Source organism: Danio rerio, chromosome 19 (assembly GCF_049306965.1).
Source record: "Danio rerio strain Tuebingen ecotype United States chromosome 19, GRCz12tu, whole genome shotgun sequence".
Classification (NCBI taxonomy): Eukaryota; Metazoa; Chordata; class Actinopteri; order Cypriniformes; family Danionidae; genus Danio; species Danio rerio.
Window position 1 is genome coordinate 37,871,941 of NC_133194.1, and position 15,309 is coordinate 37,887,249.

The 15,309-nt window shown below is 38.0% G+C and overlaps 1 protein-coding gene across 3 annotated transcripts; it reads right to left on the reverse strand.

Annotated features, from left to right (window-relative positions):
• Positions 1 to 863: 863 nt before the first annotated feature.
• On the reverse strand, positions 864 to 11,075 carry ak2 (adenylate kinase 2). 3 transcript variants are annotated; one of them, XM_005159648.4, is made up of 7 exons: positions 10,898 to 11,075; positions 6,675 to 6,800; positions 6,467 to 6,577; positions 4,515 to 4,609; positions 3,858 to 3,930; positions 1,543 to 1,738; positions 864 to 1,068 (listed from the first exon to the last, which is right to left on the reverse strand). In XM_005159648.4, exons 1-7 carry the CDS (start codon positions 10,994 to 10,996, stop codon positions 1,061 to 1,063), a joined length of 708 nt encoding a protein of 235 aa, XP_005159705.1. In that variant the 5' UTR covers positions 10,997 to 11,075; the 3' UTR covers positions 864 to 1,060.
• Between the last annotated feature and the right edge of the window lie 4,234 nt (positions 11,076 to 15,309).

Genomic DNA, 15,309 nt, shown 5'->3' on the forward strand with positions numbered 1-15,309 from the left:
CAAAGTCAGACCTTACTGCCCCAATTAAATTAAGGCGTGATCACATTTTATTTTGGTAAAATAAGCGTTATCTAGAGGCCTTAGCCTTTCATATAATTTATGATGGCGTATCCTGTTTATTCAGTCACCTTATAAAAACCCCTGCAGACTCACAATCATCAGCCTTTGCCTTTGAATTCAGCGATCTTAAAATCTAATTGACAGCAGGCCCGGATTGGCTAATCGGGAGGACCGGGAGAATTCCCGGTGGGCCGGTCTGTTTTTAGGCCGTGAGGGCCGGTGTCCCTAGTTCCAGAATCTGTCGCTCTCAGCAGTCACACATTTTAAAAATAATTTATTTATTTACTTGACCACAGCCTTCTTATTCATTATTTTACCGCAGCTCTGCTCTTTTTATCTATTTTCTCGTAGCCTCGTGATCAGGATGCAGCCTGCAGGTTAATGATGATATAACTAGATAAGTCACCATTCAACGTACAGCTGTTGTGGTACAGTGGTTACCACTGGTACTGGGTTCGGTCCTTGTCTGAGTAACAAATTTTTTTTTTTCATTTTTATTGTTAAGACATAATACTGTAAGGGTTGTTGAACATTTGAAGTTCTAAAAGAGCTGTTTTCTAAAAAAAAAAAAAGACATGATAGTGTAATTAGAAACTGAATTGGAAATAACCTTATTTTAATATAGTCAGTGGTGAACTGAGGTGGGCCGGTCTGAGGCTTGAAACTCCAGGGCTGAAAAAGATTCCCACCCCGGCCCTGATTGACAGCCAATCCACAATACCACATCACTGACCTATTTTTATTCCTTTTGATAACTTAGAGGTAAATATGGAAAAGGAGAATTAAAAAGAATCAACACTGCATTGTAATGTAGTAGAAAATATTCTCCAGTTTATTGGAGGTCATCAACTGGGTTTCAGTCGAATCGGTGTTCATTACAAAACACACTCACTACATGGAATGTTCAAAAATTAACATCTGAGACACTTCCAGCGTCCCCTTTCCCCCCCCCATCCATTATTTTCACATCTGGTTCAACCTGGATGGGAGAAACTGGATTTCATACAGCTGCAGGAAAAAAAAGAGAAAGTTCCAGACGTAAATTAATGATTCACAGACTGATAAACATAAGCAATAAAGCATTTAATGATTAATTTCTTTCATTCAATAATGTAACCAGGCATTCATACGACCTCTGGTGGAGATCGTGCATTACTACAAGACTCAAGACAACCAGAAAGTCTTAGTAATTATTACATTTCATTTAGTGTAAATGACATAACCATACCTTTTTACAGGTGTCTGGTTAGAGAAAAAGCGCTACAGTACCATCGTAAAATGAAGGCTTATAAACAACTGAATGTAATCCTAATCAATGAGACATTACATTTAGTTTGAGTTTTACAATCAAATTTATTATTGATTTTTTTCCTCAGAAGAGCCATGTTTTGCCACAAAGCACGAAATGAATTTAATGATTATAAAGCATACAAGGAAGAGGAGATGCAGAGATTATTTAGACAAAATAAACGAGATCTTTACAGGTAGCAGCAGAGAAGGCAGCGAGGATTGAGGCAAAGACGAGGTCGGTGGACTGAGAAGCATCGATGGCGGTGTGCAGGCCGCGGGCGCTGTAGTACTGCACTAGAGGAGACGTCTGCCTGTGGTAAGACTCTAGTCGAGAGCGCAGAGTAGTTTCATTATCATCACTACGGCGGATCAGAGGTTCTCCGGTCACCTGTGGATAAAAGCTAAACATCACAACAGTGCTGCTCATAGGTGTCTTGTCCAGTGTTGGGGAAAGTGACTTTAAAATTAATGCATTATGTTGGCGCATAAAGCCCAGAAGTTAATGCACTGATATAAAGCGCAGTAGTGGTCTGGGGATCCCTGAGTTCTAATCCCGACTCATGGACCTTTCCCAATCCCATCCCATCCAACATTTCCTGTCATCCTACTGTGCTATCAAATGAACGTAATGTTATGTGTGTTTATATAGCACATTTATTGTTTATGGCCATACACCTTAAGCGCTTCACAATCATGGGGGGGGGGGGTCTCTCACACATCTACTTGGATGCTATAAAAGCCATAGGACAACGACAGCAGTGCGCTCATCATAGACCAGCAATAGGTGAAGTGAAGAGACAGTGATCGAGCCAATTTTGTGGAAGGGGATGATTGGAAGGCCATGATGCGTAAAGGCTGATGGATAGATGGAATTTTGTCCAGGACACCAGGGTTACACTCCTACTCTTTTACGAAAAGTGCCATTAATGACCACAGAGAGTCAAGACCTTGGTTTAACATCTCATCCAAAAGACGATGCTCTACTGACAGTATAGTGTCCCCTTCACTTTACTGGGCCATTAAAGGGCCATGACACCCCCCACTTTCGGTTAAAGATGTGTCTGAATGTGAACGAACTCCTGATAAAAGACAGCGTCCGCCATTCTCTAATTCTCGTGCTGCTCTCCCGACAAAAATGCTAGCAGCACACACACAGCTTTGCTGTATGATCGGCCCTGACAAGATCGCGGGGGAAAACATGCAACAAACCCCGTGGATCATGGAAACAAACGCATATGAGCCTTCATAAACGGCTAAATACTGTGCCGTGGTTTCCGTGTCTCTCAGCTCGGGCTTGACTCTGGCAGGTCTCATGAATAATTAAGCAGCCGGCTCTTCTCATAGGATAAGAAAACTCCACTATGAATAATAATGAGAAACCGACGCGTCATCATTGCACTTGCAGTTCTGCGCTACGTCGCCGATTTTGATCCTGCCCCAAAAATCATTTTAAACCCGGAAGCTGAAAATAGCTGACAAAAGCTCAAAATTATCCAGTTTTCCCCACAATTAAAGCTGACAGGTGCTAACATTGTCTTAAATGATGCTCAACACACACACATCTGATAATATAAAAAAAAAAAAAAGTTCTCCGGGGTGTCCTGAACCTTTAAGACTCACACAGACCACAGGGTAAGTGCTTCCTGCTGGCCTCACTAACAACACTTTCAACAGCAACCTAGTCTTCCCATGTGGTCTCCCATCTAGGTACAGACCAGACACAGCCCTGCTTAGCATCAGCGAGTAACCGGTCTTGGGCTGCAGGGAGATATGGCTGTGATAAAGGCAAAAAAAATCTTTAAATAAATAATTATGCATTATTTCTTTTAAAATATAACTAAATATGGTATTTAGATACTTTAAAGAACGTAATGAACTACATACACTTGTTAAATTAATCTAGGCTGGACATGTTTGTTGATGCTTGTTACGATATATAAAAAAGTAAATATTTATAAATGTAAAGCCCTGTTTACACCAAAAGTGAAATGTAAATTGAAAAGCAGAAGCAAACGTAAACTCATGTGTATAGAGTCGAGATGCAGTTGAAAAGCAACCTTTGTGCATTGCATGAACAGTATGCATGGGAAAAAACCTCTTCAGGAATAAATATCCAGAGTTTCCATTTAACTTTTTAAAATAATTTTAAAGGAACTAAAGAATACTGAATCTGTTTTTGTGCAGGTTTGATGAGGAAATTCATGCTCACATTTTAGCTAAAATACAAGTACTATAAGAATAATATGTACAGATATGCACAACTCTTTCTCACAACACAATGACAGAAGAGCTCCTCCTATACAACAATTGGAAAACCAATGTAATTGTCGTTATTTATTTATTAATTTATTTTATTTTTTGAAAAACTAAATGCAAACATCTTGTTGGAAATGTGAAAGTAATAGATTACTTTACTAGTTATGTGGAAAAAAGTAATCTCATAACATAACTTGTAATGAGTTACCCCAACACAGGTCTTATCAATAAATGAAGTTTTGGTTTCTTACATCATCCTTCATGTGCTCCTTGGGAGGATGAAACTCTTCATGATAAGATCGCCCGCTGGGCTGATGAATGAGCCTGAGGAGCAACAAAAGCGAACTTTAGGTTTATACTGATCATTCAATCACATTAAAATAGCCACTGCAAGCTCACATTCAAGAGCATTAACATAAGATCAACAAATGATCTCTAGTGCCAAGTGACTGCCCAACATTTGTTTTTGTTTATGTGTTGAACTCAGATATACAGCGCAATATAGAAAATATTTTGCCACCGATGTTGTATTGCCATTTCAAACAAGAATATCATTTCCATGCTTTACAGTTCCTACCAAAAGGAAGACCTAGATTACAGATCTTCTCTTTACTCATTCTCCACCTAATTTTTCACCTTCTGTTAAACCCAAAAGGTATTTTGAAGAAGGCTGGAAACAGGTAGCCATTGACTTTCACTGTATTGCTTTAATGTATTGAGGAATGTCAATGACTCTCAGTTTCTAATATTCTTCAGAATATCTTCTTTTGTGTTCAACAGATAAACTCACATATTTGCATGGTTTTGGGTGAACCATCTCATGAACAATGAAGATTTTAGAAAGGTGGTTTTTAGGTGATAGCTTCTAATCCAATGGTCCACACTTACAGGACCCTCCATGCTCTTACCTTCCACAGATCCTGCGGACTAGCAGGGAGTCATCGACAGAGAACTCAATAACAGAGTCCAGTTTCTCACTACGCTTCTCCATGAGGTCATCCAGCTACAAATGAGAAACAGCAAAAAATTGTAAATTAACCCTTGTGTACTGTTCAAATTGACTACCCTTTCTTTAGCCCCTTTCACACAGTGATACCGGTAAATTTCTGGAAAATTTCCGGAACGACTTTACCGGTATATTCAAAAAAGCGCTGTTCACACAGGCGAGGACGTTACGGAAATTTTCCGGAAAAGAGCATTCACACATCCATTCCAAAATACCGGTAAATTCTGACATCATTCACCACAAATGAGCTTTAAACGGCTGCGCTTGCATTTGTAAACATTTGACTAAATTACAAACTCTGTGGATGATCAATATTGTGAACAACTTTCGCAGGATCACTTTCGCATGTCGAGATGTTCATAATATGTGCGTGTGCAGGCGCTCATAGGCGCACGCAAAGCTTGAAGGTAAACAAACAACGGCTTGTCTTAAGCATCTCATCGATGATTATTTACACAGTTGGCATTAAGAAGAACATATAAACGTGATCTGACTAACTTCTAGCAGCTAAATATGTCTGGAAAAATATTCAAAGGCTTTTATCCTCACAAATCGCGCGGACGTAAATGCGTCTGACTGTTGTGATTGGCTAAAGCAGACGTCTCACGTCAGCACGTTCTAGACGTGCACGCGCTTATTACGGGAATCTTCCTTCTGCATTCACACAGCGCAGCATTCCGGCAAATTGCCGGTAATGTTACAACTTCTCTTTCCGGAAAATAGCCAGAACGAATTTACCGGTATTTTCAAAAAGGACCTGTTCACACATACAACCTTTCCGGAGAATTGCCGGCAATTTTCCGGAAAGGTCTGTATGTGTGAAAGGGGCTAATATGTTCAAGGTTGTTTTAGCCCTATTGACTTCCATTAGAACAAGATTTTTTAAATACAAAGCCATGACACCAAATAATTATGCATTTTGACGGTTGGGAACAGGTAAAACTGATAATTTTACTCTTGATCATCAGTTGGCACCATTAAACCTTTAGATAGGACTGTGCAAAAAAAGTTTGAGATTTTAAATGGAGTTATAGGGAGTAAAACAATAAATTATAGTGTGCATGCATAAATACACATACCATGTTTACTATGTACAAAGAGCTGTAATGTGATGTATTTTTATTTAATGCCATGTCAGCAACCCATGTCAGAAAGGCTATTTTCATGGCAAGAACATTTCAATAATAAATATATAATTAAAAATTAACAAACAATTGAATACATAAATTAAATACAATTTGTTTTACACTAATACATAATAGAAATTGTACAATTTTATCCTGGTGTCACTTTGCTAAAAATGTCCTTAATAGAGTTCATTTCATAATAAAGCCTTCTGGAATCCTAAAAAGCAGGACAGTCCAGTTCTGAGAGGAGAACATCTTATTTCTTATTTTCTCAAACATATAAAGCGCACAAAGATCTCTCTCACACGTTATACTCCACATAATTTTATGGCAGGAACTTTGCTTTTTTTTTTTGCACTGCAACTGATGATCAACAGTAAAAATTACAAATTTTACCTCTACCCAACAGGGAAAAACCAAGAATGCATGATAATGCAGTGTCATGGCCTTGCAATTAAAAAAGAAATTTATTATAATGGGGCAAAAACAGCCACAAACATAATGAAAGGGTACTTAATGGTTGAATTGTTCAAAGCATTTTTCCAAAAGATGCAAGTGACAAAATAAGCAAAAATCATTCCATTTGCTGAAACACTGAGAAAGTTGTAACCAAATTAAGACTCAAAATCACCCCAGGGCGGATGAAAACATCCCCAACAGCACACAAGTGTTAAAGGTGCATTTTATACTCAATCGGAGGCTCAGTTGTTTGCAGTAAAATCCTCACCATTTCTGCTTGTTTGACGGTGCGGGGAAATCCGTCCAGCAGGAATCCATTCTTGCATGCTGGTGTGTCCAGGTTGTTGTCTATGAGCTCCACCACCATCTCATCACTCACCTAAAGAAAATGAGAGATGAAGAGAGACTCAGCATTTATTCCATCCAAGTAGCATATTGGACTAAAAGTAATGTAAATATGGAAACATTCATTTCACCAGTTTGCCGGCATCCATGGTTTCCTTTAGACGCTGGCCGAGCTCTGAGCCAGATGCCACCATAGCCCTCAGCATGTCCCCAGTAGCTAAATGGCACACGCAGTATTTCTCTGCAAGCTTGGGTGCCTGTGGGGTGGAAATTTAACAAATTATAGAAATTAGACGAGAAACAGGGTTATAAAATAGTGCATATATGAACAACTGTAAACAAGGGGTGAAACAGATCATGGTTGATCCGTGATTCATATGGATCACAACCCCCGGTTCGGAACACACGTGACCCATGGATTAATAATTATTTTTTACATTAATCCTAAATTTGTACGATCACAGAAAGATCGCCTCTCTTGCATTTAAATCACATGTATGAAAGCATTTAAGGTTTCCTGTAAAATATAATGATGACGGAAGAAGTTGTGGTAGGTTATGGGATGTGGTGGGTTTCATTAAAGGTGTTTTCTGTCACTAGTTTAGCATGCATTAATAAATTCAGTGTGAGCTGCACCATTAATCATTCAAAGATCGGGATCTCAACACCCACGCAACATAAAATATAAATGATGGTGATTTGCATATGTTTATTAAATCCTTCGAATCGCTACATTCAAATCTGAAAACGCAAGAATCAAGAGATTCATTGTTTAGTCTTTTGAGTTAGTCATGAAGTTTCAAACAGTCAATAACACAGAAGTACTGGGATAACAGTTAGTAGTTTAGATTGAACCACTGATGTTTAAGGTAAAGATTAAAATCACTGTCATATATGCATTTAACAACGTTTAAAAATTAAAGCTGTAGGCAACAACTGCATACTTTCATCAATAGGTGGTGACAACCAGCCACCAAAAATAAACCACTGAAAAATTCGTCAAAAATTATCATCTAGCAATGAAACATGAAGATTTATGAGTGAATAATCGAATCATTTATTGAATATGAGACTAAAAATAAATATGGGTTGAACAAATTATGTTAGATTTCTACATTTAGTGTTATCAGTAACAGTAGTAGTAGTAGTAGTGATTTTTTTACAGAACTGAAAATGTTACTATTTATTTTTATTTAACTGATTATATCTTTATTTTATTTATTATTATTATTATTATTATTATTAAGTTCTATGTTCTGTTTGTTAAAACCAAAAGTGTCTTGCAGTAGTGTTTTTGTAATAAATGGAAAGCAAATTATATTTGTCTCCTCCCCTTTTTACTGGTCTGAAAAATGGTCCGATCCATGACTCAAAAACCATTATGTGATCCAAACAATGAGATTTGTGATCCGTTACACCACCACTGGGAACTATTAATCTCATTCACAGTTATGTTGCAAGCACAATCATAAGCCAAGTTTTAACTGTTGACACAAAAGTTGCCTAATATCAGTAAGCAACATTACTAACCAGGTATCTTTTGCTGAACTGTCTGCAAAGCTGATATGCTTCTTCTAGATTTATTTCGGTTGCTCAACAGGACAGAAAATTTTGTTTGATAAGGTTTAGAAGTCCAACCCAAAATTATGACATTTCAAGCCTGTGTGATGTTTTTCTTGGGTGGAACAGACATCTTTAATAAATGACAGCTTCATTGATCAATCATTTTCAGTGTATTGAAAATTAAGTAAAGAAAGATACAGAAATAGTTCACCCCAAACTGAAAAGTCTGTCATGTTTGACTTGGTCCAAACTTATTTGACTTTCTTCTGTTAAACACAAAAATAAAGATATTTTGAAGAAAACAGGAAACCTTAACTTTAACCATTAGTAGTTAATACTAATTAATACTAGTTAATACTAACCTTTGATAGTATTTGGAAGTCAATGGTTTTCTTTGAAATATTTTCCACAAGGTTTAACAGTAGAAAGAATATCGGGTCTTAAATTGAAAGCAAGTATGACTTCAAAACAACATTAACTCCAATGAATTGACTGTGAACAATGTTGTACTTTGGTGTAAATTTCAAAGAATACTTTTCTGAAATTATATTTGGAAAGCTAAAGTCAAAATATGCGAATATCAAACCAACTTTACATCAATAAGGTTTGGAACCACTTGAGGGTGAGTAAACAGTGAGGATATTTTACATTTTATTGTGTATGAACTACCCATTTGACAGTGTGTCCGAAGCTGTCAATAGTCTAATTCAGTCTTGCTTTTGTTAATCACAGAATAAATAAACCCATACAGAACTGGAAATAAATACAAGGTGTATCGTTACATGATGACAGAACTTAACGTTACATATTATAAGAACTGACATTACTGAGTGAGCTATCATTCCCAAAGCACGTTTAGGTAAATTTGGTTTTCTATTCACACATTCAGACTTCCTCCTCTATAATATAATTTCAGAAAATATTATTTGCAAAATCTAAATAGTGAAATCACATTAGCAGCCAATGACTACCAAAGCACAACATTGTTCAGTCAATTAAACAGTCCTCATGCTGTTTTGAAGTCATACTTGCATGTAATTTCAAACCAATGACTGTAAAAAATATGGACGACGCGACAGCCCTTTTTCCCATTGAACGCCTTGAGGGCAAAACGCCTGCTTGACGGGCACAAACTGTCGCAAAAGACTGCTGAAATTGGAGCCAGACATGCGCAGAAGGATTGTCTGATGGAGCCAGAGGAGGAGCCGCGAAAATGAGCAGAGTCGAGCTTCCAATCAAACGCTTTATGTAAAATCAACTACGCCCCCCGAACTTCTCAGCATGCGTTTGCTGTCATATCAACACAAATGGATGTAATAACGTTAACAAATATGAGGGTTTTATATATTCAATCGCGCCAGCTCCAGGCCGCAGCGCATAACCTACTCGCGGCGTCGCGGGCTGATTCCGGCTCGCATGCGGCAGCGCCTGCTCGCTCGGCCGCCGCATCTGGCTCGATTGACTCGGACTGGAATCGGGCAGTGAGTCCAGGCATCCGGAGTAGGTCCAGCAGAGGTAACATTAGTCAGTCTGAGCTCTAAGAGATAAGTCTCCGGCAGGCGAGAATCTAGCCGGAACTGTGTTTTGCTATCTGGGTGGCTAGGCGTGTATCAGCAAACTAATAAAGCCCGAAAAAAGCCCTGAACTTAGCGAATAAACAGTGTTCCACCAGGATCATGTATGTCAGAAACTGTAGTTTACTGCTGAACTCATTTTGTCATGGTAAAATAACACAGAAATCGAATAATAACATTTCAGTCTACTTCAGTCTCCTGCCGAAGCTCAAACGCCGCGCTTTGAGAAACTGTCAATCACAGCTGTCAATCACGATGACACGCCCAGCATTAAATTACTGCTAAAAACAAACTGTTTACAAAAATGAAGATCTGCACCTATTTCAGCACAATAACCAGTGCCTTAATCGACCAGAACTATCTTTCGGGACATTTTATTGCAAGTGTAATATTTTTTTTTTTATTTGGGCTCAAGTCTCCTTCATTAACACGGAGGAGGCGGGCTTTATGACTTGTACTGCAGCCAGCCCCCAGGGGGCGATCTAACGGCCGAAACCTTCACTCAAACGTAGGCTTGCGGCACACTTGTTTTAAACCGAATATTCAAAGTAACGTTACCATAGTAAACAATATAGGGAGCATGTCACTAAATGAATGTGCGAATATGAAAACAACTGTAGGTTACTTCAATAATGTTTGGAACCACTTCAGGGCAAGAAAATAGAGAGCATTTGTACTTTTTTGTGTGAACTACACCTTTAACAGTATATCCGAAGCTGTCAATAGTCTAATTCATTGTTGCTTTTGTTTATTACAGATTAAATAAACCCGTACAGAACTGGAAATAAATACAATGTGTAACGTTACATGACGACAGAACTTGACGTTAACGTTACATATCATAACTGACATTACTGAGTGAGCTAACGTGTCATTCCCAGGAAAACAGTGAGGTAAATTTGGTTTTATATTCACACATTTAGACTTTAAAATATACTTTCTGAATGTATCAATTGCAAATTCTAAATAGTAAAATCATATTAACATTGTATTTGACTATCAAAGCACAACAATGTTCAGTCAGTAAAATAAGGCTAATGTTGTTTTGAAGTCATACTTGCATATGATTTCAGACCGAATATTCAAAGTAACATTACTATGGTAAACACTGTATAGAGCATATCACTGAACTGAATATAAAACCAACTTCACCTCAATAACCCAGAGCACTATCCCGCTTCAGAATGAGCCACGCGGCCCTTTGGATAAACTCTCACCTGCGTTCCCTTCCCCGCGCCGGGCGGCCCGAGCAGAATGGCCCGTATGCCTTTCCGTATACCGGAGACGGTATCGTCCTCTTGTGTGCTAGGGGCCATGGCTACAGCTTCTTTACTAACTAAACACACTTCTCTCCACTACACACTTTGCGTCCACTAACTCTCTCAGCCTAGAAAGGAAGTGGTAACGCCTCCGTTTGCTGAGTATGGACTCAAAACCCCGCCTTCTCTCACCAAACTAATGATCTGATTAGCCAAAGGCACGCCATTCACACAGAACGCAAGCTCATTGGATGAAATCGAATGCCTCAGTATCACATAGCATCCGGATTTTGGCCTAGAATGACACATCGCACTGGAGGATCAAGATGAGCAGGTTTATATCACAGAGCTTTAGATAAGGCGGAATGAGATATCCGTATCTAAAACGACACCTTAATGGCTATATCAGAATGTTCAAAGGTCGTTATTACGCGTTTGTTCTTCCGACTTAATTGATAACTTTATATTAACCACAGATCATAATTTGGAGGTCTTTTAACATTTTAAAACCTTTCATCAAAACCACTGAACAACAATAAAATAAAATATTTTGTAGATGAATCGAATCATTACTGTTATTTTAGTGAAAGTTGAGTGCTTTAGGATGTAAATTGTTTTAAATGTGATATATTGTATATGAGATATAAAAAAATGTGTAATTTTAGCTTTATTTTTGTGTGGTTTATATTTCTTTTAAAACCACAGTACTTTAAGAACTCAACTTAAAACATTCCAATATTTTCGCTAACGGTTCATTCAGCATTTAATATTTTATTTAACAGTTCTGTCTGGTTCTTGAATCTAATTGGCTGGTAGCCGTCCAATATCCTGCCAGCAACAGCACTCGTCCAGCCTCTTAACCCTTCACCCTTGTGTATTACTCTGCCCACATACAGCAACAAGCAATTAACCAATGGGCATTATAGGCACAGGCCCAGGGGCCTGTGCGCACTTGGGGCCCCTGCGAAGAAGGGGGAGGGGGGATGCCAATTTTGGAGTGTCTATTTAGGCTAAATGCAAATAGCGCACATCATTGGAACAAGCTAATTGAGTGATTCCCGCCCATCACCGTTTCATTGACAGAGACAACATAATTAAGCAGCACAACACACAGTAGCATGATTGGCGTAGCTCGTAAAGTGCATGGCAACTTGTTTTGACGAGATCATGAACCCGGTTCGAGTCCAGCGTCTGATTAACTCATTTTTCATTTCCCCCCACTACATATCAGATTTTGCCTAGTTTTCATCACGAGCAAGACAAGTAGGAATCATTAATAAGTGTGTGTATTATAGAAGACTCAGATTCATAGAATTGGATCCAGGGGTGTTTTATCTAAGTCATATACATTACAAGTGTGTAGAAGTTATACATTAAAAATACCCTTAAACATAATTTTTTTTGTACTGCTTCAGTGAACTTGAACAAGTATATTAAAATCTATTCATTTTCACTAGTTGTATTAATATTTTTTTCTGAAGTGTGCTTTAAAAATGAGTTAAATCTCTGTAGACTAGAAATATATGTACTGTATATCATTTACTTTAAAAATGCAGGCAATACATTATTCATTTATTCATTTTCTTGTCGGCTTAGTCCCTTTATTAATCTGGGGTCGCCACAGCGGAATGAACTGCCAACTTATCCAGCAAGTTTTTACGCAGCGAATGCCCTTCCAGCCGCAACCCATCTCTGGGAAACATTCACATACACTCATTGACACACACACTCATACATTACGGACAATTTAACCAACCCAATTCACCTGTACCGCATGTCTTTGGACTGTGGGGGAAACCAAAGTACCCGGAGGAAACCCACGCGAAGGCAGGGAGAACATGGAAACTCCACACAGAAACACCAACTGAGCCAAGGCTCGAACCAGCGACCTTCTTGCTGTGAGGCGAACGTGCTACCCACTGCACCACTGCGTCGCCACAATACATTATAGATTATATTATTTAAAAAATATTATGTATTAAAATTTTTTTTTTTTAACATAGGGGTGCGACCAGGTAGGAGGCCTACAAGACATTTTGCCCAGGGGCTTCTGAATTCTTAATCCAGGCCTGAGCAGAGGACCTCTTCAGTGACAAATATCACTGCTGTTGTGCAAAATAATATACTTTTGAGGCTTTTTTTAGTCGAGAATGTAGTCGTTTACATTGCAACTAACGTAGACTAACCATATTCTGTACACAACAATTTTCTGTATAGATGACCTTTTAACACCAATCTCTGAATAAATACTTACAGGTCGTAGACAAGCTATATATCTGTGTAATCTGTCTTCTTTCATCCTCGATCATAACAGAGACTCTCCTACCAAATGTTTTCGAAAAAAATCTGTAAGTTTGCTACGTCCACCTAATGCGCTTGAAAATGAACATCGGCAGGCTCAAGGTGAGAGTCATCAGCTGTGTTGTCGCGCGCGTACTCAAGAGCGGTGTTGTCGCGCGTCTACTGAAGGGCGGGACCGAAGGGGTGCCGCGTCGCGGGGGTACTTTCTATCCAAGACTAAAAAGGGCATGTGCACTGCACAGGTTGAGCCCTATGTGTGCACGTGCCTGCTTAGGAGGGAGACATTTAGAGCAAGAAAAAAATGCATTTTAATTAAATTTATGCAGAATGCAGTTTTAGTGATATTTGAATGAATATCATGTTATCACAAATTGTTAAATAAATGACCATTTCTTGAATAAATATTTTGAAATGGGGATATTTAAACGTCAGTTGTGAGTGATAACCACTGTGCAACTCCGCCAGAGAGAGGCTGACAGGCTTAAAACGCTATTTGCCCATAATCTTTGTGCATTGATGATGTTTCTATTCATAAAAGGTCAGTTAAGTTACTGTTAACTTGCATGAATTTAATGTTCTAATATTTTAAATTGCCACAAGGTAATAAAATAAGCATGATCTAAAACTTTAATAATGGTAAGGTTCTTTCATGACAAACTTTCATAAAAAGATATTAAATATAACATTAATTTCAAGTTAAACACAATAATAGTATATTCTGACATAAGTTTGAAATATGACTTCAAACAATGACCATTTTTGCAGGTGAATTATGCGCCCTGTACGGAACACTGTTAATAGCCATCATCTTCCGTACACATCCAAAGGTGGTACTTTTCCCATCTTTTGTCAAAAACTACTGGTCCAAAAGACATCAACCAAAATTTGGATTGTGCAATAGGTATTCATCCAGAGAATGAACACACAAACATGCTTATCTGGCTTCCAATGACGGAGAAGTTGTCGTTTGAGTGCGCAGAAGAGCGGCAAGCGTATGGAACATAGTTAGTCAGCTTTATTCAGTTTATTTATAAGGATAGTGCCTAATTTAAAATGTTTATATTTTCTGCATCTTTGAGCAAAGACAGTTGAGGATGTTATCCACAAGATGGCGACAGAGACCCTATAACAAGCCCTAAAAGAAAACAATTTCAAACTACAGCTGATCAAATTATTATTAAACAGGTAAATGACTTTCTAAGTTGATCTCTCTCTTTTCTATGTTTTTAAGTAATATTGTGATCTCCCGATTACAACAGAGAAATACTGGGAAATCTCTGTAGACTGATGGCATTTCATGCCGTTCAGCCTTATAGTCTTAAAATGTCCGCTAAATCGCCTGTTTTGTCATTACATTCGATATTATGCTAGAGAATCAAACAATAGCTCTAAAGTGATGTTGGTGAAAGAGCAATGGTTTCTGCTGTTCTGACATCAGCTGCAGAGGTGAATGAATGTCAGAAGTGGTTCCTCATACAACAGTGTTTTAGACTCTGTTTGATTTACTTTTTAAACACAATTATGTTGTCCAACTGTAGTATAAACACATTATAACACTCGTAGCAGTGCGATATGGCTGTATATCTTCACTGGTGGGACACTAAGGCACGCCTCACAACAGTGCCGGCATATTCAGGCAAATCGCACTGCTACTCGTGTGATATTGCTTATTTAGCTTTTAATTAACAAAACAGCCTGAAGTAGTTTAATAATAATAATGATAATAATAGTAGTTTAATAATAATAATTGTTTTTAAATCGCCTTTAAAATAGCCATTTTTAAAAGTTTGCACATTTTCTCATTTGTGACTAATGTATGGAGCACCTTTCAGATCTCAAAAATACTTAGAAAAATGTATGTATTTTCAGGGTATGAGATTTTTAAAAAGAATATTAATGTTGCATTGATTATGCGTCATTAGAAATGTGCAAGTTTAATTATGTTAGAGCAGTCATAAGATCAAAATCAAAGGAATGCTCCTAAACTCCATTCACTCCACTGGGTTAGTACAGCTGATTCTCAGATTATGTTGATTGATATAAATATACAGATTTAAGAGACATGCAGG